The 27033-nt window shown below is 37.8% G+C and overlaps 1 protein-coding gene across 1 annotated transcript; it reads left to right on the forward strand.

The window, feature by feature from the left end:
• Nucleotides 1-932: 932 nt before the first annotated feature.
• Nucleotides 933-23875, forward strand: E2F7 (E2F transcription factor 7). Its single transcript, XM_087723411.1, has 12 exons — nucleotides 933-1025; nucleotides 5898-6176; nucleotides 8273-8441; nucleotides 13283-13570; nucleotides 14260-14418; nucleotides 15059-15196; nucleotides 16032-16226; nucleotides 17911-17977; nucleotides 18732-19236; nucleotides 19568-19808; nucleotides 20222-20646; nucleotides 21454-23875. Exons 1-12 carry the CDS (start codon nucleotides 933-935, stop codon nucleotides 21628-21630), a joined length of 2736 nt encoding a protein of 911 aa, XP_087579537.1. The 3' UTR covers nucleotides 21631-23875.
• Nucleotides 23876-27033: the final 3158 nt, after the last annotated feature.

The raw sequence follows: 27033 nt of genomic DNA on the forward strand, positions 1-27033 counted from the left end.
GCTGCCAGGACTAAGACGCGGGACCTTGAGCCAGAGCGCGCCGAGTCTAGCGCCAATTCTCCCAGCAGAGCTTTAAGCTGATTGGCGGGAAGGTTAGAGGGACGCCCCCATTGCCAACGCCTGATTGGTCGGATTGTAAAAATATGTTCCAAGGCGCCAGAATAGAAGCTTTAGCGCCTAGTGGAGTCTCCAGGACAGAAACGAAGCGGCCGGTAGAAGAGGCGAGTCGCTGGCAGAGGTAGAAAGTGCAGGTGGGATTCAGGGTCCCTCTTCCCATTGGAATACCTCCATGCCCCTCAGCGAGCCTGGAGACGCCGAGCCCGAAACCCAGGGATCCCTTTGAGAAAGAATGTCGAGAAATGTAAGGCTTTACAATCCGGGGGGGGGGGGGGGGGTGTTGTGTGGAAGGAGAGTGGGGGGTCTGCAGAGAGAAGTTCTGCAGTTTGTTTTACGGGGCCCTCTTACCTTGATCCCCCTCCCCAATCTTTCCCATCTCGTCGCAGAGCGGGGAATTACCTTTCCTGCCCCAGGGAACGAGGTTAAGCCGGGAGACGAGTTGTTCTCCCGCTTCAGGGCTCGGGGGCCGAGCTGGGCTGTCCCCGCCTTGATCTGGGGAGGTGAGTCCTTGGGAATCCCGCTCCTTTCAAAGCCGGGATTCCTCCTCGTCCAGGTTCTTTGCGCCAAAAGTAACCGATCCCGGCTGCGTAACTCTGAACGTCAGTGACAGATTCGCCAGGGCTGCTCAGTCTCGGCCCTCTTCGGTTAAAGTTAAAAACTTTTTTGTGGTTGGTTTGTTATAAAAAGGAGCGCGCCTTCTCCTAAATTTTGCTCGGATAATTTCGCGGGAGGAGGTGGGATACGGGACCTGAAATTTATTGGGCGGGGGAGTGATGTAAGATGCTGAAGAGGTTGAGCAACTTTTATATTTACAGATGGAGTTGAATTGTTTAACACTAAAAGACCTGATTAGCCCGAGACATGGCAAGATAGATTACATAAACGAAGATGGGGACAGTGCACAAAAGGTAAGTAGGCAGAGCTGGATTCCAAAACCTGGAGTTCTTGACTTTAAAATCTGCTGGCAGTGATAAGACTTTCTTTAAACTGTTTTTCTTGTACTCTAAAGTTTCAAACTGTACTGAGATTGATACATTCAGAAATGAAAAAAAACAGCAACAGCAAAGCTAGAGGAAAGGATTTACAGCAATATTCTGTAGATAATTATTGTTATATTAAATTATTAACTAGCTCTATCATTAAAATAAGGAAGAGTAGTCCTAATCCACCACATATATCATGCAACTGCTTATCTGTTGCATTTCTATTAAAATGCATCTCAGCTTGGCATTAGCTCTTATGTTTTTTTTAATCAGTTTGCCATCTCTGCTCTATTAGGGAGCTAGGAAATAATTTACTCCAGGCTAAGATTCTTTGTTTAGTTTGGGCTTACTGAGTTAACTAAACATAACTAGTGGTATAGTGCAGGAATGATACAACTATTGCAACCAGGAAGGACGTTTTAAAAAACTTTTGGGGAGGTTCCAAAGGCCACTTGAAGTCTGGAAGTGATATAGTTGAGTAAAGTAAAATTCAGTACTTTGGGAGGGAGTCAAAGGGTTATGGGTTAAGTAAAATAAATTTGTTATGCCCGATTTTTTAAAAATAATACAAAATGCAGCGCTATAATTTGCTACCAAATGTTGATAGCAGATCATATAATTAACCTGACAAAGTGGAACATGTGAATTAGGGTCATCCATTGTGGGCAGGACAGTGACTGACCTGGAATGGAGCCACCACCATTCCAGTCCAGATAGACCCCACTGTGCTGTTGTTCAGAAATTTTCTGAAGATCTGGTTCTTCACCCAAGCCTATGGTCATCTTTTAACTTTGCTTTTTATGTTTTATTTGTTCTATTATAATTTCTTTCATTGTAAATGAGCTTCCCAGAGTTGTTGGAAATCAGGCAATATGCAAGTTTAATTTATTGTTATTATTATTAAAATACAGTCACTAATTTGTCATTATTTGGGACGAGCAAAATGAATCTTTGGACCAATATTTGGAGGCAATTTTAATAAAATGAATCTACAGAGGTGCTTTCGGCAAACATAAAGGAAGTTATAGTTAAGAAAGAAAGTTAAGGAAAGAAAACAAAGCAGAGCAGAAAATTTTGAGTTTTTTATTCTGAATTTTTAATATCTAAAGAAAAAGGAAAAAGTACTGATACAAATAAATGTTTAAAAAAACATATTAACTATAGTAAGGAAGTGAGGGAAAGCAATATGAAGTAATCCTCAATTTACAGCAGCACTGAAAAAAGTGTCTTACACTTACAATCTTGCACTTACAACCATCACAATACCTCACAGTCATGTGATAAAAATTTCGGCACTTGGCAAACAGCATATATTTAAAAGTTACAGTATCCTGTAGTCGTGTGATCTCCATTAGCAACCTTCCCAGTCAACTTCTGACAAGCAACGTTAGTAGAAGAAGCTGGATTTGTTTGATGACTGCAGGATTCATTTAACAACTACACTGATTTAACTGTGGCCAAAAAAAAATATGAAATCGGGCATGACTCACTTAACTGCCTTGCTTAGCAATGGAAATTCTGGTCCTAATTATGTCAGGCACAAATTATATGTTAAGATATAGTTCAAAAGATTTATTGCTGAAGCCTAAACACAAGAATATAGCCAACTAAACTTCAGTATTAAATTGGAACCAGATAAAGATCAATGGAATTTAAAGGAGGTTGGACTTAGACCGTTTCTGACAATGTAATGACTCTACGTTAATGATGTGCTTAACTCTGCCCTCCCCCTTCCCATTCTATCTATTCTTCTCTTAGTTATGGTTATAAATTGAGAACTACCTGTAAGCAATAGAATATGGGTGAATAACCAACAAAACTCAAATAACTAATGGCTAATAGATACTTTAAAATATAAATATTTCATACCCAATTTCTAATTAAGACTTGTCTCTATTGCAATTTAAATGAATAAGGAGAAAAAGCTACAAATGATAAATAAACAATAATACATTGGAAAATAATCCAAATAATATATAGATTATATGTCAGATTAAATTGAGGTGTGGCACAAATCCATGTACAGAATTGTAGTCTAGAAATAGTTTCCAATAAGATTGAATTGTACATCAGTTTTTAGACTGAAGTTATTCTGGACACCGAAGTATATTCTCACGGTTTAATTAACCATTCTTCCATAGAGAGGATCAAAGATCAATAATATGTTCAGTGTTATGAGTTGTAAGATTTTTAAGTTCAATAAACTTGCTAAACATTCCTCCTTGTTTCTATAATTCTTTTGTTGCTGTGCTGCTTATTTGAAAGTATTGGAACCAACTGTGTGGAAGAGCACTGTGTAACAAAAGATTTGAGAATTGATTCTGGCTTGTTTGGAAAAAATCAAGTTGAAATTTCAATTTATATGTAAAACTTAACGAACCACATATGAAGGCTTCCTGGTGTTCTGATAAACAAGACTTTTAATTAGTAGTTTCTTTGAACGAGATCAAACTGGAAATACCAATGTTTTCATGAAAATTGTGCATGGGGTTCTGCATTTATTTTAGTTTACTTTATTGTCATTGCACCTTGTACAACGAAATTAAATGCCATCTTCAGTGTACATTATAACTAAAAAGAAAACATAAACGCACATTCTATACAATTGAATTGAAAACCCGATATTGCATTAATATTGCACTATACAGAATAATTCAATATAATTACTGCCCTGGAATAGAAGTTGTTTTTCAGCCTATTTGTCCTTGTTTTTATTATCCTGTACTGTCTGCCAGGTGATAATAGTTAAAAAAAGGGTGCTCAGGATGAGATGGATCTTTAAGAATGTTTTGAACTTTCTTAAGGCAGCGGGAAGTATAAAGTTCTACCAAAGAGGGGAGAGGGCAACCAGTGAACTCTCTTGATTTATTGATTTATTGATTCAGTAAGATTTATTGATTCAATAGTATTGAAACCTGGATGCGTAACTGTTTTACTGTTTTGATATTTGAAGTTGGTTTTCACCGCTGAAAGTAATTATTTTGATTTTACAAATACACTTTTAGTTATGCAATTTAACACAGGTAAATTGTGTATGTGTTTGTGTGTCTGTAATAAAATATCAATTACAAATAGTTTTAAATTTCAAGAAGAAGGATAAGCCACTCCTTTTAAGTAGTACTTAAAATATGTAAATCTGAGTGCAACCCATTGTATTTCAACTGCCACTTGTACTAATGTGAGTTTTTAATAAATAAGATTTAGTACTTAGGCTCAGCCTAAACTAAGATGTCTTGCTAGCAGTTGAATCAAAAAAGGTGGATAGGAAAAATGGAACTTCTAATTCATGTCTCCCCAAAGATTTGCACTCTTTAAAGAAAAAGCAAGTTCTTACAAAGAGGGATAGAAAAAGTGGCAAATCAAGTGATTATTCTACATATCTCTGTCCTTAAGATCAAACTGAATATACAATTTAGTAACATTAAATAATGCAATATGTGATTGCCACATAAAGCAAGGATGAGTCTCTACTACATCAGAGAGTTTCATCAGAATGATTTGTTGATATCTACGCATATTTTTTCTCTGTTAATCTATAACAGTACTTATAAAAAATATATCATTGAATCTTTACCGTTCATTCAAATATGAAGGCATTAATTTTAGAAAGACTAATCATTGCTCTCTCATTATAAATATTCTGGTCCCCACCACTTCAATCACAGTAAATTAGTTGATAACCAATTTATGACCAAACACAATGCTTGAATAAAGTACCTTGTTTATTAAATATAGGCCTTCATATACAGGTAATCCTTAACATACAATCATCATCCATACAACCATAATATAACATGTTTTTTACTATCTTTTTTGTGACAGTCGTAAAGCGATGGCTACAGTTGTTCCCTATGGGGCAGTTTTGCTAAAAACCAGAAGTGCTGATTTTTGGCAAACCGTTGCAAAATGTGGTCACATTGTCATGGGATGCTGCAAATTGTCATGAATGTGGCCATGTTGCCAAGCATCCAAAGTTCAGTCATGTATCTGGAAGGCCCCACCATTGGAACCTCAAATCTGGGTTATAAATTCCCTTTTTCAGATTAGACATAACTTCAAAAAGTCACTAACTGGTTGTAAGTCGTGGGTCATCTTGTATCTCAGTGGGTCTCAACCTTCCTAATGCCGCGACCCTTTAATACAGTTCTTCATGTTGTGGTGACCCTCAACCATAAAATTATTTTATGTTTTCTGTATTTTTTTGAAAATATGTGTTTTCCGATGGTCAGGTGACCCCTGTGGAAGGGTCGTTCGACCCCCAAAGGGGTCCCGACCCACAGGTTGAGAACCACTGTTAGACTCTAGAAAGTCTAAGACTCTAAATGGTGGTTTGCTCCTATTTGGCTCTTTGAAGTCCTTCCTTCCCAATATGAATAAAGGAAAGTGCTGTTCTGATAATAAATATGATTCTTAGTTTTTATGATTTAAGTGTTCTGATGTCTAAGTTGAATCAGTTCCTTATCACCTTCCCAAATTGTAATCTCTTTTCCTTCCTGTAAAAGTCAAGGCAAGCTATTTGAAGAGCCTTATATGGTTAGAACTATCTTATTTCATATTTGTTCCTATGAAAGTCAGCCAGATGACATTGAGATGTCTATGAGAAGAACAGGAGCACAGTATCCCCCTTTCTGAGAGGTATGCTACCCTTGATATTAAAGCAATGTCTGGTCATCTTGGCTAGGAGTCATTGATAGTCTTGAGTCCTGAGCAAGTAATTCTTGGTGTGCAGTTGAAGTGTTGTACAACCCAGGATTTGTTATATATTTATATGTTAATTGGCTGCCTTCTTTCTAACAGGAAAATATATTTGATCGACCCAGAATGACCCCAAAGACTCCCATGAAAAATGAGCCCATTGATTTGTCCAAGCAAAAAAACTGTACTCCTGAGAGAAGCCCAATTACACCTGTGAAGCTGACCGACAAGCCTCTTGCAGATCCATGGACTCCAACAGCTAACCTAAAAATGCTTATTAGTGCTGCTAGTCCTGACATGCGGGACAGGGAAAAGAAAAAAGAACTCTTCAGACCAATTGAGAACAATGAATTTAGCGATGTTCTCCCCGATTCCTCACAGGTAACTCACCTACCACAGAGAAAATTGTCACAATTAAACGGCTACCTATTTTAATTATATAAAAATCTCTTTAGGTGTGTAAACAGCTGTTGTTTAACATCCACAATCTCAGTAACCTTCATTTGCATTCAATTTTTTAGTTATGTATAGTTTATTTAAATTATTAGCAAACAGTATTCAGATCTGAAACAAGCAAAGTGTGTTTTAGGGGTATCTAGCATGTTTTTGATGTATCTCTTGACAGCTGCTTAAAGGAATCTTATCTTTTCGTGGGCTCTCATGGGAGCACTACAGGGCCAGAAATATGTGTGATTGAGTTAAAGAAACTACAGGAAAATGACAACCTGTTGCCATCTGAGTATTTTTTGAAATTAAAGATTCAAAGCTGGGGCATATCACGTATTTTTCGGAGTATAAGATGCACCTTTTTCCCTCAAAAAAGAGATTGAAAATCTGGGTGCGTCTTATACACTGAATACAGCATTTTTTTGCCTCCCGAAACCCTGCCCCCTTCACCAAAATGGTCATGGAGAGCTTTTAGGAGCCATGCAGAGGGCTCCTGGAGGCTGGGGAGGACAGAAATGAGCGAAAAATGGGCTGTTGTTTTGCTCAATTTTGCCCCAGCCCCCAGGAGCACTCTATAAGCCTCCTAAAGGCTATGTATGGTAGTGGATCTGACTATCTGAGAGACCGCCTTCTGCCAATAACCTCCCTGCGTCCCATCAGATCGCATAGAGCGGGCCTCCTCCATATTCCATCCGCCAGTCAGTGCCGACTGGCGACCACCCGGAGGAGAGCCTTCTCAGTTGCTGCTCCGACGCTATGGAACAATCTCCCCGTGGAGATTCGTACCCTGACCACAGTCCAGGCCTTCCGTACAGCACTCAAGATCTGGCTAGCCCGTCAGGCCTGGGGATAAATTTTCTTGCCCCTCCCGAATGCTGAGTGAATGTTGTGTTTTAGTACTTTTTAGTTATCTCACTTTTTTTTTTCTGTATTTTGTCTTTCACTCCCCTTCCCTTACTATTGTAAGCCGCCCTGAGTCCCCTCAGGGAAAAGGGCGGCCTATAAATGCTAAATAAAATCTAAAAAAAAAAAATCTAGTATGCAATTTATTTGACAAAAAATGGACCCATTTTTGCAAAAAACAGGCCATTTTTTGCTCATTTTTGTGGTCCCCCAGAAGCACTCTGCAAGCCTCCTTAAGGCTATTCATGCCTTTAAAGCGGGGGGCATTTTTGGGAGGTCTGCAGAGTGCAAAAACTTTGTTTTTTAATTTGCCTCTTCAAAACCTTCGTGCGTCTTATACTCCGAAAAATACAGTAACTATCTTGTAAGCCTAAGATAAATATGATCCTGACAATACAATAGATAGGCCTAGGAAAGACCTAAAGCACTTTTAGAATAATGGGCAACAATCTTTTCAGGTTCAAATGAAGGAAATCTCAAGTTCCGAATGCTTTGACTTAGTAAGGCTTGGTTTTCTCATAGATATTCTGTAAACCTCCCCCAAACAGCCTGTTTGTTGCGAAAACGGGCTCTTTTTTTCAAATAAAAGGCATGAATAGCCTTGGGAGGGCTTGCAGAGTGCTACTGGGGGGGGGGGCAAAAAAAAGAGAAAACGGGCCGGGGGGGTTGTCAAAAAAAATATGCATGCATAGCCTTATGGAGGCTTATAGAATACTGCTGAGGGTTGGGGCAGCAAAAACAGCCCATGTTTTGCTCATTTCTGCCCTCCCCATCCCCCAGGATATCTCTGAAAGCCTCCATAAGAGTATGCACGGCCATTTTGGTGAAGGGGGCGGGGCTTCAGGAGGCAAAAAATACTGTATTTGGTATTTTCAGCCTCTTTAGAGGAAAAAAGGTGTGTCTTATATTCGTATACATAAATACGAATATGTTGCTGACGTGAATGAGTCTGTATAAACTGTATGTCAAGCTGAGATCCTTAAAGAAAAAGATGTACATATTTAAAGAGTATATATAGTATATATTAGTACTGAAAATAATCCATGCTTAGTAAACAGCTTATATATAATGAGTGTGTTAGCATAATGTAACAGATGGCCATAAAGAACCATTCTCTCTGTTTGTAGTGTGATACTGCAGATGATGGAACTGCAGATGAATATGAAAAACAAAGGCCCAGCAGAAAACAGAAAAGCCTAGGACTGCTCTGCCAAAAATTTTTAGCTCGCTATCCTAGTTACCCTTTATCAGCAGAGAAGACAACAATTTCTTTGGATGAAGTGGCTTCCAGCCTTGGTATGTATGCCGGCAAAATAAGGTTGATTGCAAAAATGAATGTTCCTAATAGACTTAATATTGACAATGAGACGTAGTGCTGTAAATATGCCCTATTTAAGTGTATTGTGCTATTGTGTAATTTGCATGTGTTCTATTTAGCTTTCCCAGAAGGTGCTGCTGAATTGTTTTGTAATGCTGCCAAGTGATTCCTTCATAGGAATTGATCCAAAAACGCATTCCAGTAGGAAAAATCATAGCTGAAAGAGTCTCTATCAGATCAGTTTGTTTCATGGTGTTTCACAGGCATGTATTCACTCTTATGCCCACAATGCGTCCCTTCCACATCAACACATAATAATATCATGCATTATATAGTGTGAATTGTAGTATGCTTTGAAATCAATATGTGCACTACTAATTTAGACAAGCATTAAAACCAAACTATTTCCACCCACCTAATACTTTAAAAATGTGAAATGAGTGGTTTACTTTAAAATGTGAATCACATACTTTGTTTATCATCAGTTTTAGGGCTTGCAAATTCCTTTGGGGGGGGGGATTTCATATGGTTCATGTTTTAAGCCAACTCAATTCATATCTCTTTATTTCTTGATGCAAACTTTAGTCTTCAGAATATTCTTTCTCAATAAAATCATGAAATAAATTATTTTGCTCTGTATAATTCTAAGACGGGAGAGGGATCATTGCAATAGAGCTGCAGAATATTTTTGATTGTAACCAAATGATCAGTTCCACAAATCGCCACTTGCGAAAGTTTAGTTGGGTGATAAATTTGAAATGATGCTGTTGCATTGGCCTGCCTGTTTCTCAGCAGCTTCCCTTCCCAAGCTGTTTAAATTCATTGCTGGGTTTGTAGTTGGTTTTGTAACTGAAGTTCTGGGGATTTTCTACCTTTCTCTCTAAATAATCCAGTCAGAACTTTTTAGCCATCATGACAACAGTGGGCTAATCTCAGGTTATCATGGCCCATGCTTGATTTGGCATTTACCTCAGAGATGTGATCTTCTGGAGGATATCGCCACTAGCCCCTTGTCAAGAAAATATCTCTTTCTCATAACTTTGAGGCTTGGGCACATCACCAACTGTTGCAGGTGTGAGAACCCATTAAATTAGGGCACTCAGTGTGCCTATGGATCACACTTGTTTTCAGAAATCATTTGGAAATATCCCAGAAATTTCATGAGCAGTTCCACACACACAGTTGGTCAGACTCTAGAGCAGTGGTAGTCAACCTGGTCCCTACCGCCTACTAGTGGGCGTTCCAGCTTTCATGGTGGGCGGTAGGGGTTTGCTGTAACTCTGCTTTATAAAATTTATAAAGTAAATTTACTTCCCTACTTTATAAATCACCATTACTGTGGAACCGGTGGGGGGTTAGAAAATTTTACTACTAACAGAGATACAAAAGTGGGCAGTAGGTATAAAAAGGTTGACTATCCCTGCTCTAGAGTATGGAAGAAACCAAAGTATTCTATTCAATATTTGGTTTTTCCATATTCTAGAGCCATGATGGCGAACCTATGGCATGCGTGCCAGAGGTGGCACACAGCCCTCTCTGCTGGCATGCGCACAGTTGCCCAAGGTCAGATCTCTGGCGTTTCTTTCGTGAGCTTCAGTTTCCCTGAAAACGATGAAACAGAAGCTCACGGGAAAAAAAAGATCTTACCTCTTGCCCCAATGCTGATGTTGGGATGCCCTGCCTCCCGCCGGCCAGCTGGTCTTCAGGTCTCTGCTGCGCATGTCCAGCCATGAGTGCATGTCTGCATATGTGTGCATTTGTGTGCATGTCCACATATGTGTGCATGCGTGCGCGCACAGTTTGGGCACTCAGTGTCTAAAAGGTTTGCCATCACTGTTCTAGAGGTTGGCCCGGAGCAGCTTTCTGTTAATTAAGATAATCTTTAACTTATAACCATCCATTTACGGTAATGACTGTTTGAAGTTACAATGGCACTGAAAAAAGTGACTTATGATAGGTTTTCACACTTAAGAGCATTGCAACATCCCCACCTTCAGGTGATCAAAATTCGGGCACTTGGCAACTGGCATGTACTTATGACCATTGCACTGTCGTGGGGTCATATGATCACCATTTGTAACCCTCTCACCTTGAATTTCAGCAAAGAAAGTCGATGAGGGAAGCCACATTCACTGAATAACCATGTGCTTCATTTAACAGCTGCAGTGATTTGCTTAACAACTGGCAAAAAAGATCATAACATGAGGCAAAACACACTTTAAAAACAGCCTTTTTGTAGCAATAAAATTTTTGGTTCAACTGTAGTTATAAGTCAAGGACTACTTCTATTCCAGGGTTCCCCTTAGTTTACTGAAGAGAGAAGGGGCAGCAGTGATTACCCATACAATGCTAGCAAAAGACAAGGAATGAATATATTTGAACAGGGATATGAAGCTAGTTTGGGCCTACACTCATGATAAGGGCAAAGATGGGTTGGTAGTTTTCCACAAAATATATTGCCACCCAAGACTGAATAGGAAACACCTTACTGGCTGTGAGGTGTAGTCATATCCAGCAAGAGGACACCAGGGAGACTACATTAAACAAAAATTGGCTACTAAGTCTTTATAGATGAGCTGGTATTACTAGACTCTTGATGTAACTTTGACCTCATAATTATATGCTTTGTTTCATTTTTGTATAGCATATTGCCTTAAAATAGTTGTTTTGCATAGCAAAGATATTTCTCTTCTGTAGGAAGTTTAATGAAAAATATAATAAGGAATGAAGTCTCAAGAAATATGATAAGAACAGTAAATTATTTTCAGTGAAGACTTATATCCCCCAGATCTGCTGTTAAGGCAAAGTAACTGTGGATCTCTCAACTTACACTTTTTATAGTTCCCCAAACTCACATCAATGCAACCAACTCATGGATAATGAAACAGAAAGAATGCTTTTATTCCAAATGTAAATCTTTGCTTGGAGAATAAATAGTAAGTTTATATACCACAGTTTAAAGGAATGTGTTCCAAGTTGAATTCTTTTTTATTGTTATTATCATTACTTATAAAATAATGACAAAAAGGGAAGAAACAGAAACCCAAGAATAATTAGAATACAATGCATCAATGCAAAAAAAAAGCCCCATTCAGAGTACTTTTTTTAAAAGTGGAAAAAATACAACAGGAAAAAGAAAAAAAATAGTAAATGATAATAACTCTACATAACTATCAGGATTTTTTTTAACCTATTATTGTATTTTGTGTAATCTAAATAGGGGTGTTTTCTTTTAAAAGGTTTAACAAGATTTTACTAGTGTTATCACGTGTCTCAGAAAATGAATACACTACTGGTTTCCAGTTAGTTTTATTGACACAATATGAACTTCAATAATAATACCTATCTCAATATATATTTCAAGCTGAACCATCTTAAACTTTTCAAAGACTCGAGTCATGAACAAGGACTATTGCTGTATTTGTAATAATAGCATTTAAAGTTTCATTACTGCTGGATGTAATAGTGCTATTCTTCTTATCTCTAACAGTATTATTCAACTTTGCATAATTCTTTTTGAACCTTACAAATATCTGTATATTTGTGTTTGCGGGATAATATATGAGAATTTACAAGACTGTGAGACATTTTAAATCCTCTTATAATAAATCTCATAGAGCTCACACTCTTTTCACTAAGGCACATTAGGCAGTTTTGCTGTTGGAATGAAAAATAGAGTTCGAAAATTTCCTATCACTGGAACGAATTCAGATTCCCGAAAGCAGTCCTAATAAGAGCGCTAGCACAATTTGGTTATTATTTTTCTCTTAGACTTGGGATTGTTATTATTCCTGCACAGTAATTGTTAAACTCTGTTCAGTGTTTACTTTTTTACATATACAGTATATATGAACTTAGAAATTATGAGTTGCTTCTAAGATACTGTTAGCCCTACTATTAGCCCGTTAATACCTAAGCTGAAGCTGGTATGGAATCTGACAGCTCTAGGGTATTGTTCATGGATAAATAATTCCTTGTTCATACAAGCATATTAGAATATAATATTTTAAACGAAGCCAGTGCATCACCAATTGTCCACATTACATTCAATAGAGAATTGTTCTTATAAGATCAATTGCAAATGAGTATCTTTAAATGAAAAGGGATCTTGATCATTTGATTACAATGCAGTCCTGTGCATGGCCTCTCACAAGGAAGTTCTATTACAGTCAGGGTTATTATTAAGGAAGATTAATGCCTTTGCACCTTTATATTTATAGTTACCTTACAATGTGCCTCACAAATGCATTAACTTCTGCAGTTTTTGATTCCCCATCACTTCTTATTAATGATATAAATCTTTATTGACATAAATAGCATCACTGCCAGATCTTCTGAATTTATAAAATTCCTGGGCAAGAGAAATCAAAATGCCACTCTAATATGAAGGCATAATCTAGAATTTACTGTAGCTTTCTCTTGCAATTGGTATTAGTGGTATGGGGACAATTTATGATCAATAGGTCTTCTCATGCATCTTCTGTACATTCTGTTGAGTAGTGCGGAATAGTTAACAGTATTTTTTAAAATTTATACTGCCACAAATTGTTCCTAAAGTGTTTCTATCACATTACCATATTTTTATCTTGTATTTAAGTACAATGACAATAAAGATTATACTTATTGCAATTACAGTCTCATCAAAATTGCAACATTTCTGTTAGTCCTTACATATAGAAGTAGTGAATGCTAAGAACAAAAAATTGGGATCCCTGCATTTAGAAGTAAAACTCCATCATTTGTCTTTCCTCTCAAAAATTTTATTGCTAAAATTTCTTGTTTACATTCTCTGTCTTATGCTTTGGTTTCCTACACCTAGGAGTCGAACGCAGGCGGATTTATGATATAGTGAATGTCCTGGAATCTCTTGATCTTGTTAGCCGAGTGGCTAAGAATCAGTATTGTTGGCATGGTCGTCACAGTTTGAGCCAGACTCTGAAAAAACTTCAAGAAATAGGAGAGCTTCAAAAATATGAAGAACTCATGACTTCTTTCCAGCAGAAAGAACTTGACTTTGAGTGTAGATTTGGAGAACACAAAAAAGAGAGCTTTGTAGATTTCCAAGATCGACAGTTGCTTGACTTCTCAGAGACAGATTGTCCATCTGGTAAGTTAAGGAAGAGAACTGGCAATGTTTAAAAAATGTATGTAAGAAGACATGCTGTATTCTATTTTACATTTTTACATAAATCGTTAGATTCAAATGATCATTTTTTTTAGATTCAAGTGGTCAATCACATGTCAAACAACTCTTGTGTTTTGTCCTCAAGATGCAACCCATACAGTATATAGCTATTGCTTCATAACTTGATAACCATGCTTCTATGTTCTGGTACAATTGATGGAGAATAGGGAAGTGCAGCAATTCACATCTGAAGCAGAACTGGTGTTTTTAAATAGGTATGGGCACCTTCAAATCCTCATTCAAGAAATGAAGATTTTTTTTCATAGGCATGTACAGTACTTGTGTCATACCAGAGAAAGATATGTTTGAATTGAGGAATTTGTAAGAAAATGACAAGGTGCTTTGGATTCAAAGCATTGTACTTCCCTAATGAATAATCATTCCAACTTCGCTTATTCAAGATATCATCTTATAATCCTTTCATCTGTCCTGGAGATAGTTAAAGTGTAGCTATCCATCTGTTATAGGCAATTATTTTCTGCTCATTAAAAACATGCTTTTCAACAATGATTTTGTTTCTTTCACTTTTTTTTCTTCCACAAGTCTTCATAATATTTTCTTGGCTGTTAATATTGTAACATGTTGAGACTTGGGTTTTGTTTGTAATACAGCGTCTGCAAACAGCAGAAAGGACAAGTCGTTGAGGATTATGAGCCAGAAATTTGTCATGTTGTTCCTTGTCTCCAAGACCAAGATAGTTACTCTTGACATAGCAGCAAAAATATTGATAGAAGAAAGCCAGGATACTGCTGATCACAGCAAGTTTAAAAGTAAGAATCACTTCTGGGGAATGAATGTTCTGAATCAGCAAACAAAGGTTTTATTGGCAGAACTGGAGAACATATATAATTTTTAAAAATCTTTGGAGCCATTTCAATTTGAAAATAAGTATAATGTACAAATACCAGAAAACCTCTTTTGAACTTTGTTAAGTACAATAAATTCTTGTGATATTTACTGAAATGAGATCACAAAATAAATATGGCATCTCTTGTCAGATACTAAGATACTAACACATTTCAAATAGTGTACAGTCTTGCTTGGTCAAAATCAATGTTAAAAATAAAAACTAGTATTAGTTGAAATACTAGCTTTATATCCTTGTAAAATGCTGTGCTTCTAATTTGTTGTCAATAAAACTAAAAAAAAAAACGTACAGAGGTTAAGTCTGAAAATATCCGCCATTACTCACTGATAATATCCTTTAATATATACCATATTGGTGGTTTTTTTTAGATTCTATCCACTTATTTATTCATTCAAATGACCCTCAACATTTTGCAGGACATTTTACTTTGTGCCAATTCCCCATAATTTTAGCTTGGCCGCTTTTCTAATTTGTTACATTTATATGTAACAAATGAGGACATATAGTTCACTACATTTGAACTAAAGCTGTTTTCCTTTCAGCAAAGGTAAGAAGACTGTATGATATCGCTAATGTCTTGACAAGTCTTGGGCTGATCAAGAAAGTGCATGTAACAGAAGAAAGAGGTCGTAAACCAGCCTTCAAATGGATTGGGCCTGTGGAATTCACTGGAAATAATGGTACTTTTCTATTTTTGCATTACCAACAAGTCATTTCTCATATAAACTTACATCAGTTATTGTATTTATGAAGAAAATTGATGATATCCAGAGAAACCTGTAAAAATTTCAATTGGCATTATACAGTGATAGAAAAACATGATTTTGTTTTTTGCCAAGTATCTATTAATTTGAATGGCTTAGTGTCCATGTGATGTGCCAAGGCTACATGAGGGTGAATAATTTGTGAACATGTTTAACATGGAAAGCTCTAAATGAGACAGACAGAATAGATATGGAGAGATGATGTACATGCACTGTTCAGTAAATATACTTCTATTAAACAAGTTGCTAACATGTCAATGATATATCTGAAGCAAGTCAAGGAGTAATTTTATTATATATGATGAGCAAATAGTAAGCAGAACTATGAATTATGATAAGAAGACTGTTAAAAGGGGGTGGGGGAGTTCATTTTTTCCCTTGAAGAAAATGTAGCAGAACAAGCAATAAAGCAGCTACCCTGTTTCCCCGAAAATAAGACCTCCCCGGATAATAAGCCCCATTGGGCTTTTGAGCGCATGCGCTAAAATAAGCCCTCCCCTGGAATAAGCCCTTCCCAAAAATATTGCAACACAGCAGCAGCCATGAGATGACCACGCTCACCGCCTCCTGCACCTCAAAAATAAGACTTCGCCGAAAATAAGGTCAAGTGCTTATTTCAGGGTCCAAAAGAAAATAAGATCCTGTCTTATTTTTGGGGAAACAATATATTTTGCTATAGGACTCATGGTCTAGTAGATAATAAAGTAGTTGTCCTTTGAGTAATAAATTTAACATGAGTGTATTTGTTTAGATGATATAAAAATGGAAGTTCGAACCTTTGCTACTCTTACTGAAGTGAAAAGACCAACCCGTATTCCACATCAAGCTTGTTCTAATAGAAAAGACCGAATGTCACGCCATGCTTCTTTTAGCATTCCTCAGTGTTCTGAAATGGTCAAGAGGAAAGTTAGTTCTGAACCAAGCAGCCCACACAAAGAGAGACAAGGTAAATATTGGGGAAAGCATTTTAGCTCTTCTAATAGCTTTCGATTAATAGCTATATGTTTGTGTGTTTACTTTTGTGTAACACAGTTTCTGTCTATAAACTAACATTAGATTACTAATTAATAAACAGAATATTTATAGCTCAGGATTCTCTAGATATTTAGTAAACCTAAGCTTAACGTTTTAAATTGTCTTAGCATATGATTTTGAATGAATGAAATTGTAAGCAAAGGATCAGATAATTGAACAATATATCTATATTTGCAGATTATAGCAGCATACAAATTTGATCAATGAATAATGAATACTGATCTAGAAATGGAGTGGTGATTGTGAAAAGGGACAGAAACTATCTAGAAATCGAATCTTGAAATTTCAAAAGAAGGATAATGAATGACAATAAGAATGACATAAAGACTACAACAATGATTTGCAAGTTTGGAGTCCTAATGGACAAATGGAAATTTTCAGGGCATGTCATAAAATACTTGGTTGGTTCCAAAATGTATGACCTGAGTAACATAACCAGATGTATCTTACCTTAACATATTATTAATAGTACATCTCTCTCTCCTTTTGCAATTCTATACCCTATCTTTCGATACCTCTGTCCTTTTTTCAAGTTACTGGACATATTTCCAAATAAAACATGGCGTTATCAATTACTATTTCTATTTTGTAAACAGCTATTCAGAGTCCAGAGACATTCCTGAAAATAAAATAGATGCAGGAATCTGAAATTTCTTAAATTAAAACATTTTTCCTAAATTACAAAAAGTCAAGTGGATCAAATGTGGAAGTGTTTTATGGGTATATTTGCATTCTTGAATGCACATTATAAACACAAATCTTGAATATATATATATGTGTGTGTGTGTGTGTGTGTGTGTTTTATTTGTGCTGATAAATAAATAAAGGGAGACTAGTATAGATCTATTTCAAGCTATTTAGCTCTCATCAGCTAGCCATACCCTTGCTGGGATTCGATCCTACAGCAAGGGTATGGCTAGCTGATGAGAGCTAAATAGCTTGAAATAGATCTATACTAGTCTCCCTTTATTTATTTATCAGCACAAATAAAACACAAATATAACAAAGGCAACAGTAAAAATATTGGGTTTCTGTCGTGATGGACTCTTGTGACGAGCCGATTGACAGATGATGGAAGCAGTTAGCTTCCTCCCATAATTGGGGCTTACCAGGGGTTGTGACACTATATGTGTGTGTGTGTGTGTGTGTGTGTGTGTGTGTGTGTGTGTATGTATGTATGTATATATATATATATATATATATATATATATATATATATATATATACACACACACACATACATACATACATACACACACACACACATATACATACATACATGTGTGTGTCTGTGTGAATTCTAGATCCTTAGTGACAGAGTTCACCAAAGAGATTGTGAGATGTTTTTTCTCTGACTTTCCAATTAATCCTATATGTTCCCCATGTTCATCTAAAAAGGCATAGATTAGGTTAGATTAAGAGAGAGATGATAGATAGATAGATAGATAGATAGATAGATAGATAGATAGATAGATAGATAGATAGATAGATGATAGATAGATAGATAGATAGATAGATAGATAGATAGATAGATAGATAGATGTAAAAACTATGTAATACAGTCATACATTGATAATTGATTTGATTTTCCTTAGATGATTACTGTTCCAAAATGATAAACCTAGCATCTGTTTGCTGCCAGAATTTGGAAGATAACAAAAGGTACATAGAAATTCAAATCTGATGTCTTATTAAAAAAAAATAACATTCTGTTTTAAGCTTGTTTATAATTTACTGTGGAAAGGGCAGGTATCTGTTTGATGGAGCATTGGAGTACTGTAGCTATATATTAAAACATAAAATGTCTTTAGAATGAAATGAACTCCTAGAATATTTTATTTCTAACTATATTTATGATATATAGAAACCATGTCAATTACATAAAGATGTAATGCATGAATGGGCTATTTTTAATTAGGGTGATTAAACATTGTGTGAAAGAATTGATTTGTTCTACTAGTAGGTATATTAATTCACATTGTGTCTGCAATTTACCAGAGGCCTTTTTCAGGCCCAATTCTATTGCTTAAATGCCACTTATCTGAATCTCTTTCAGTTCCTCATATCTTTTTCCCATCATAAACTAAATGAAATAGTCTCGTTTATCTAAAACCTCTAGATATTTGGGTTGCATCCAAAGCTGTTTAACAAAGATGATGTTAGAATGGGAATACTTTAATGTGGTTAATTATTTTCTTTCATTTAGGCTGTTGATTTGAGCTCCAAGCTTGGCAATTTGGTTGCAAACATTTCATCACCATTCAAGGAAACATTGTCAGTGTGTTTTGAATTGTGACAATGGTCCAAAACGTTTGCAACCAAATTGCCAAGTTCAAAGCTCAGACCAACAGCCTAACTACCAACCCGAGTGACTAATATTCAAACACATTTCAATTTTCCTTCATCTTTCTAATAGAAGTATTGAAGCAGCAAGAAATCTGGGCATCATTTCTTCCTTCTCGGTTTTTCCTGTTCCAGAAGATTCAGACTATTGTGCTAATGTCTTCCCTTGCTTTCCTGAAAAGACCAACTCAGACGCATCACATCGGTCTTTACCAAATGGAATAAACAATCAAAACATACCATCTTCTGCTGTGTCAGCTTGCAAAACTGAGACTGGGGAAACCAATGCACTCCCCAGCCAACCTTTTGTTTACTTGCCATCTGCATCCCTTTATATGCTGTGTGGGAAACTTCATGAAAGTCAACCACGGGAAAATTTGCCAGAAAAAAGAAGTGAAGACACAGGTGGCCACATTTCCCCCTGCTCATTAGAAACCACAAAATCTCCAGTTAACTTTCGCAAGCGGAGTTCCCAGAAGTGTGTACCTCCCACTGCAGCTCCATCTGAAGAGGCACCTATAGCCAAAAGACAAAGCCTGGAGCAGAGTGATGGTCCCATTTCATTAGTAGTATCCAAGGTGAGAGAAATTCAGAAGCTGTAGAAAACTAATTCATGGAGTCATTCAAAAGAACAGCTGTTGTATTTATGAAATAGTATATTCCATCTCCCTCATATATCACACAGTTGTCTTGCTGTTTATTTATTTAGAAAAGGAATATTGGCTCTTATTCCTTTCTGCATGTTCTATGAATTAACTGCTGCTGGTCCATCACTCCTTAAAGTTAAGGAGAAAGACTCCAAAAGGAACAGTTTAGCCTTTCACAACTAGATCCAGAGTATTTGTGCCAGAGTCTCACACAATAATGTTTATCCCAAGATAAGGTTGGTTGTGTTCTTTTTCTTTTTAGAAAACCATTCAGCCAGCTGACGCAAACAATAACTGCAGCTCCCGTGACCAGCAGAAAGGCCTTCAGTTCGAATCAGGGACTTCTGAAATTCTGGAAACTGTCATAACAGAAACCCAGAACCATGAAGAATCACATAGGAATAAAAATGTAAAAGAAAACTTGAAAGAAAAGGAACAAACCTCTCAGGAAAATAGCAAACCGTCTTTTTTACCACAGTATCTCTACGTACAGCCTGCAGCTGGTAAGGGCTAAACTAAAAACATGCATGTTAATGTGGCATTTAGATAAAATATATTTTCACAACAGCCATGAATTCCTAGAGAGATTTTCAATAAAATGCCATCAACCCTTTAAAAAAAATGATGAAAGTCCAGATAGATACATAATATGGCAGATATATAACTTAATGTCTTGATACATTTCAGCGTAACGCTTCCAGGAGTGTTCTAATTGTGGTACAACCATGCCTGAAGCTCTATGTTATTTCTGAGAAGGCTCAAACACATCCAGTGATATTCAGTGAAGTTCAAATGGTATTTTGAGCTCAACGTGTTGAATGCGAAAATTTACAGGTCATTGCTCTTTTGTCTTTATCCTTGAGAAGACAGGATTTTGCTGTATTTGGTATCTTTTTCTTTCTTTCTTTTATTTTAGGATTAAATGGTTTAAATTTCCTGTTTCCTACCAACCAAGCCCCTGCTCCTGTCAGCGTACCTTCAAGCCGCTTGTCTTCACTTAATGTTCCCTGTATGATGGTTCCATCTACTGCATTGGCACCATTCCCTCTAATCTATTCCTCAGCAGGAACAAGCCAACTTCATTCTTCATCTTCTGCCTCTTTCCCAAATGTCACTTGCATGAATTTTAGTATGCCTGGCTTGACTTCTACAACTCCTGTTTTCATTGGGACCCCTACTGTGCTAACTCCAAATTCATCACAGTTACCTACATTGGAGCCACACCAGCAGTTTCATTCAGCTGTACATCTGAATCCTCTCCTTGGATCTGCTTGCAACTCCGTTAAAACAGACTCATCAATTTGCATGGGACATCCAGTCACCCTTCTCAATCTACCACAGGTAAGAAGGGGAATTATTATTCTAAAGCAAGGAGGAAATATTCACAAGAAGATTGAATAGAATTATATCAATTCTACTTAAGCTAGCTACTTTTATTTCCAAAATTGTGGTACATATCTGCCACCTAAAGTTTATAAAGTTATTGCTAAGTATTTTGTTATGTTATAAACAAGTTTTTGATTACAAGGCCTCCATTCAGGTGATTACTCATATATGAAGACCAAAACTTGAACTTAGTTGTATATATTTGAAATATTTCATTTTTAGATCCATGCATTCTGTAGTGCACATATATCCACCCTGCTGAGGACATTCTTACATTATTATGGTTGATTGCACAAGCAGCTACATGTTTAGATAGGATTTGGCATTTTTATCCGTCTACCATTATCTATTTACAACACTGAAATCATAGCTGCCAGTTCTTTGGGTGGTGTTGGGCTTCATATGGATGTAGTTCTTCCCAAGAATCTTAGGATGTCATAATATATTGGTGGACCCAAGCACTGTGGCCTTTTGCAGTTGTTCAATGGAAATGTTTTTATTAATATCGTTAACACAAGAGCTTCAAATAGTGGTCTTTGAAGATGTTCTATCACCAGAGTATGGTCTCTCAAATCAATTTCTCAAGTAAAAGTTTTGTTCAATTGTTTCAAGTCTAACAAATCAGCATTACATTCATTAGTATAGGACTGAGCATTTCTTACAATGCTAATATTTGTCTTACAATATTAAATGTTTTGTTGAGTAGGAATGAGACGATGTATAAAATATTTATTAAATTGTACTGTCTCATTTTGTGCATAGCCTTCTACAACTCCACTAACTCCTAAGAATATGCGTCCAACAACTCAAGAAACATTGTTCAAGACACCTGGAAGTCTAGAAGATCCTATTATATGGCGGAAAAATGAAGGCAACCAGAGCAGAACATCAAGTTCTGTTCAAAGAAGATTAGAAATCTCCAGCAAAAGCTCTGATTAATGCAGCCCATTACTGCAATATGGGTAGCTAAGAAAATTTCTCTGCTTATTACAGAGAAAATAACCAATTATTGCATTAAAAAGAGAAAATGTGTTGAATATTGTTCCATAGGTACATTTGTCCACTGTGCATTTGCTATTGTTTCTCCATGGATACCCAACTAGGGTATCAATTTTGTAAATTGATTAGAATTCTAATTATGCAGATACAAACATTTTAATTCCAGGGTTGAAAAAAAAAAGTATCAAAGAGATGAACAAGTTTAACTGTGATCCAAAGTCCAAAACTTTGGAGGGGGGAGGGGCTGGCTAGCACTTAAATAGTGGGGCACTCTTTACAAGGGTTCTATTTATCCTGTGTTGAGGGGGATTGGCTGAAAGGGCAGCAAGAAACCGCATAGTCTGCTGAGACTGGTTTAATCAAGTTACATTTGTAACTTCAAAGCAGACTTGCAGAGTGCTTGAATGTGACTAACAGATGTACACTTTTTCCTGCACTTGTTAAGAAAAAGCCTAATTTACAGTAATGAACGAATGTATTCACATAAATTACTTTAAGGCCAAAATAACTGTGAACTTATTTTTGTATTAATGAACTTTGTAGTTTTTCTTGTGCTTTTTTCCTGCACAAAATGTTCAGGTTCTTAGTAATTGTCACAAAAACTTTTTTCCTAAAATTGTAGAGGCAAAAACGTTGTTTCAAGAATCACCAGCCTCTAAAATGTTTACAGTAAACTGTAGCTCTTCCCTAGTTTCCAGGGAGGGAGCTGCAATTCTTGAGCCACGACTTCTTTACAGCATTACACAGAGCTCATCTTAACTGCAAATCTGCCAAAGGAACTGAAAGAATTATCTTTGACTAATGTGACTGTATTGTATAGCTGTATGATTTCCACAATTAATACTCCTAAATGTTCATTCAGAAACACTTTAAGCACAGTATTTATGGCATGAGCGACCATTGAGGTCAGAAGGAACATATGTAGGAGATGGAAGACCTGCAGCCTAAATATGAGTTAAATTAATCAATGTACCATTTTTTTTAATTAACAGAAGAAAAAATTTGCAGTCTGCAGGTTTATGAAATTGACACGAGGGCAATTCATATTCACAAAGTAATTACTATAGTATTCAAAAATTTAATAGATTAAAATATTTTACATGGCACAGATACTGGATTTTAAAAATTATCATGTTACTTTTGAGTTTATAATCAAGTAAATGGCATTTTTTTAACCTAGAATGACTTTGAATTCACGATGTATGTTTCTTAAGGTCAGACACATTTTCTGATCTACCATTTCATTAAGTTTTAGTAGGAATTATGGCTTTAGTGTGTTTAATTTTGAATAATGGAGTATGTTACCAAAAGAACGTTAAAGATGAACAGTTTTAGTGGAGCTGAAATTGAGAATATAATAACTTCCTATTACATTAAATCAGTAAGAACCTTACATGGAAGGTATTTGATATGATTTACATTTCTTAAATCTCAACAGTAAAATTATTTTGGGAGATTTATTAATTTTAAAAATACTTTACACTACAGAAATTGCAGGTTTATGTGCCTTTATTCCGGTACATATGTGTGCATTCAAGTATGGTCCAATGGAATGATTTTTCCCAGTTACTGCAGCAGGAGACAACTCAAAATAGACTTGCTCTTAGCAGATAAACTATGCAGTACCCCTGTTCTTTATGAGTCTTTCAGTACAGAGAAAGACTAAAGGTGGGTTAAAGCTCTCAGATAAAAAGTCCATGTGTTTGTTTTATTTTGTTTCATAATTGACTATACCTTCATGTTTCCTGCTTCTTGGACAAGTTGGTTATGTTAAACTCATTAAATAGGGAAACTGAAAGTGAAATAATTTCACTGGCACAGCTTCTTTCAGTTAATATATTTATTCAAAACATCCAGCTTCACAATACTCTTGGCTGCAAATAGAATGATCTGGGGGCCTAAACGCCTGTGAAATGCTGCCATGAACATTTGAACAAGTAAAGTGCATCATTTCCTAGGAAAAGATAGGAAATTCCTCTGCATTTGAACTATTTAATTCTCCTAAGTGTACCAGTCACACAATCGCTGCTGGTCTTGTAGTTCCTATCAGTTCGGTCTAATAAGGAGGTTGAAGATTTTCATATATCGTGAGCAAAAGCAGGAGCCAGGTTAATAGTGGAAGGTGAAATGTACATTGAGGCTTCCTTTTATCAAAGGGGTTGGCAAGATTAACTTTTATGCAGGAATGCAGCTTGGTGACTTGCTTAATAGGATGCTGAGATGATTATGATTGCAATAACTATTCCCATAAAGCTATGGCAAAACTGCTTCAAAATAAAGGGCTCCATAGCTTAAGGCTGATTCAAGGGGATGCACACAGCACTAAATTCCATACAGGATTTCAGGGCTTTTAAAACCATGTTCTGGTACACAAGGGTTTGATGTGGAGGGAGGGAGGGTATGTACAACTTATATACTTGAATCTACATACCACGTTTACATTTCTCAACTTATGTAAAAGGTGCTATTCCTGTATTTAAAAGCCGTGTGTGTGTTTTATAATGTAAAGCTGCTTTATGTTTCTAACATTGCACTGCTAGTTTATTATCTTGATATTAACTTTACAACTGCTTATGGATTTCGTTCATTGAACAGAAATTACTTCCCTCTTAGGTTCCTTGCTACACTCCGCATATAAGACTATTAAAAACACACACTCTTGTTGGGGGAGCATATTTTTATACTTTCGGTTATAGAACTAATCTTTATAATATAATAAAAATAAAGCCAAACATTTGAGAAGTTGTGTTTTAATATTTTGGCAATGGAGGTTGATTACAAAAAGACAGCTGTGCTTTAACAGAGTTGGAAGGGATCTTGTAGTCATCCAGTCCAATCCCTCACCCAAGCAGGAACTCTACACCATTTCTGACAAATGGAAGTCCAATCTTTAAATCCTCCAGTGATAAGCTCCTACAACTTGCAAAGGCAAGCTGTTCCATTGATTCATTGTTCTCACTGTCGGAAACTCTTTATTTCTAGGTTGAATCTCAGTTTCCATCCATTATTTCTTGTTTGGCCTCCAGGTGCCTTGGAATATAGCTTGACCCCTTTGTCTCTGCGGCAGCCCCTCAAATATTGGAAACTGCTATCATGTCTCCCCTGGTCCTTCTCTTCACTAGACTAGCAATGCCCAGTTCCTGCAACTGTTCTTCATATGTTTTAGTCTTCAGTCCCCTAATCATCTTGGTTTCTCTTCTCTGCACTTTTTCTCGAGTCTCAACATCTTTTTTTTTAATAGTGGTGACCAAAACTGGATGTAGTATTCTAGGTGTGGTCTTACTAAGGTGTTGTGGCACGGCAGGAACTGTTGGAGCTGCCACCAGACTCCAACAGCGAGGGGTCTTATGAGTCGGCCTTGGAGGAGGTGGAGGACCCTGGACAGGGTATCGACTCCGAGCAGGGCGAGGAGAGACTGGCCACCAGGTGGCGGCAGAGCATTGGATCAAAGGGAATGTTCAGGAAAGCATTTGGGAGTTGTATCAGGATGCATGCAGGCGCAAGGCTACTTGGCGTAAAGAACAACGGAGTAATTACAGGAGGTGATTACGAACAGCTGATGCTGATCAAGCTCCCCTCCTGCTGATAAAAGAGACTGCTGGTGCCACGCCCTGGTTTGAGAAGTCAACGTTCTCATTCTTGTTCTCGTTCGCGTTCACAAACCGAGAGAAGCCAACTTGGATAAGTGGCTTGATAAGAGAAGCCGGGTTGCAGAGTTGTGTGAGTTCTAGGACTTTCTACCAGAGCTATTATCTTTGTTTATTTGGGCTTGCAGCCAACAAGAGCTTGGACTGATTAAAACATTCTTTTGTACATCTGTTTGGCTTTCGTTCCTGAACGGAGAAGGGGGGGTCAGAACAGATTGACTTCTGCCAAGACAAACCTCCATTCTGTTTACAATAGAGCAACTCCGTGCTGAGAATGCCCAGTTGGCTCAACAGCTTGCTTTGCTGGCTGGTCAACTTGCTCAGCTTCAGAGATCTGCAACCCCTCCCCCCCCCCCAGCCACGGAGGAGGTGCCCAGTGGCTATGCCGGATAAGTTTGATGGCAATCAAGCCATGTTTGCAGCATTCTTGGGACAATGCCAGCTGTTCCTGAGTTTGAGAGCGGAGGACTTTCCCACTGACCGGACGAAGGTGGGATTTATTATTAGTTTGCTCTCAGGCACAGCTACCCGTTGGGCTACACCCTTGTTAACGCAGCCTAGTCCTTTGCTGGATGACTTCCAGGGTTTTTGTCAGCATTTCAGGCTGATGTTTGAGGATCCCATTAAGGGGGAAACGGCAACCAGACGTCTTAAGTCACTGCAGCAGGGGAGTGGTTCATTACAAGATTATGTGAGCGAATTCCGGCTATGTAGCCAGGATTCAGCGTGGCACGAACCAGCTCTCATGGACATTTTTCAGGACGGGCTGTCTGATGCCTTACAGGAGGAACTGGCGAGGGTGGACAGGCCACTGATGTTCGATGCCTTGGTCCACTTGTGCCTCCAGATAGATGCCCGACTGCAGAGGCGGAGGCCTCGCCGTGCATCCCAGGAGACCACTAGCATGCCGGTTCCTCAAGAGACTGCAGTTGAATGGGAGGAACCCATGGAGTTGGGTGCCGTCAGACCCCAAGTGTCAAGCACAGAGATGGACAGACGACGTGCTGAGGGGTTGTGTTTTTACTGTGGGGATCCTGGACACCTGGCTGGGAGTTGCCCCAAGAAGAGAAGGAGGGTTGCGCGGCCTGTGGCCTTCCCTCAGCAACAAACCAACGTGTGGGGAAACCGGCAGGTCTGTGCGGCCCTGGTACCCTGCTTGCCCAAGGTAACGTGCATCCATGGTGTGTGGAATCAAAGGGCGGATGCCCTGTCTAGGAAAACGGAGAACTGTGCCCCTACGAACTTGCTTCCACCTTGGACTGTTCTACCCGTCGCATCATGCGCTGCATTTCATCATCCCGTGAGCATACGGTCTCTGATACAGGATGCACAGCAGGGTGACGAATGGGTGGAGCAACGAAAGGCGTAAGTAGGGCCAGCTTCCCCGTGGACTTTTGAGGGGGGTCTTTTGAAGTATCAGGACCGGCTCTATATTCCTGCAGGGCCTATCCGTAGACTGGTTCTCTCTCAGTCTCATGACACTCCAGCAGCAGGACATTGTGGGTTTTTCCGGATATTGCGCCTGGTCTACCGTACGTTTTGGTGGCCCCGCTTACGAAATGACGTGCAGAAGTGCGTGGTGACATGTGTCCAGTGTCAAAGGGCCAGGTCTGCAAGGGGGGCTTCTCCAATATTATTGCAGCCCTTGCTGACCCCGGTCCCCGCAGCACAGGACTTCGTCTCTGGGATCCCGGCG

This window comes from Thamnophis sirtalis, unplaced genomic scaffold (genome assembly GCF_051295495.1).
Source record: "Thamnophis sirtalis isolate CommonGarterSnake01/CBP01778 unplaced genomic scaffold, rThaSir2_p1.2 scaffold_9, whole genome shotgun sequence".
NCBI classification, from domain to species: Eukaryota; Metazoa; Chordata; class Lepidosauria; order Squamata; family Natricidae; genus Thamnophis; species Thamnophis sirtalis.

Bases quoted from the DNA above. Each gene is read 5' to 3' on its own strand.
- E2F7 (XM_087723411.1), top strand. From the start codon at position 933: ATGGAGTTGAATTGTTTAACACTAAAAGACCTGATTAGCCCGAGACAT. The intron at 1,026-5,897 runs GTAAGTAGGCAG...TCTTTCTAACAG, and splicing joins ATGGGGACAGTGCACAAAAG to GAAAATATATTTGATCGACC. The intron at 8,442-13,282 runs GTATGTATGCCG...TCCTACACCTAG, and splicing joins TGAAGTGGCTTCCAGCCTTG to GAGTCGAACGCAGGCGGATT.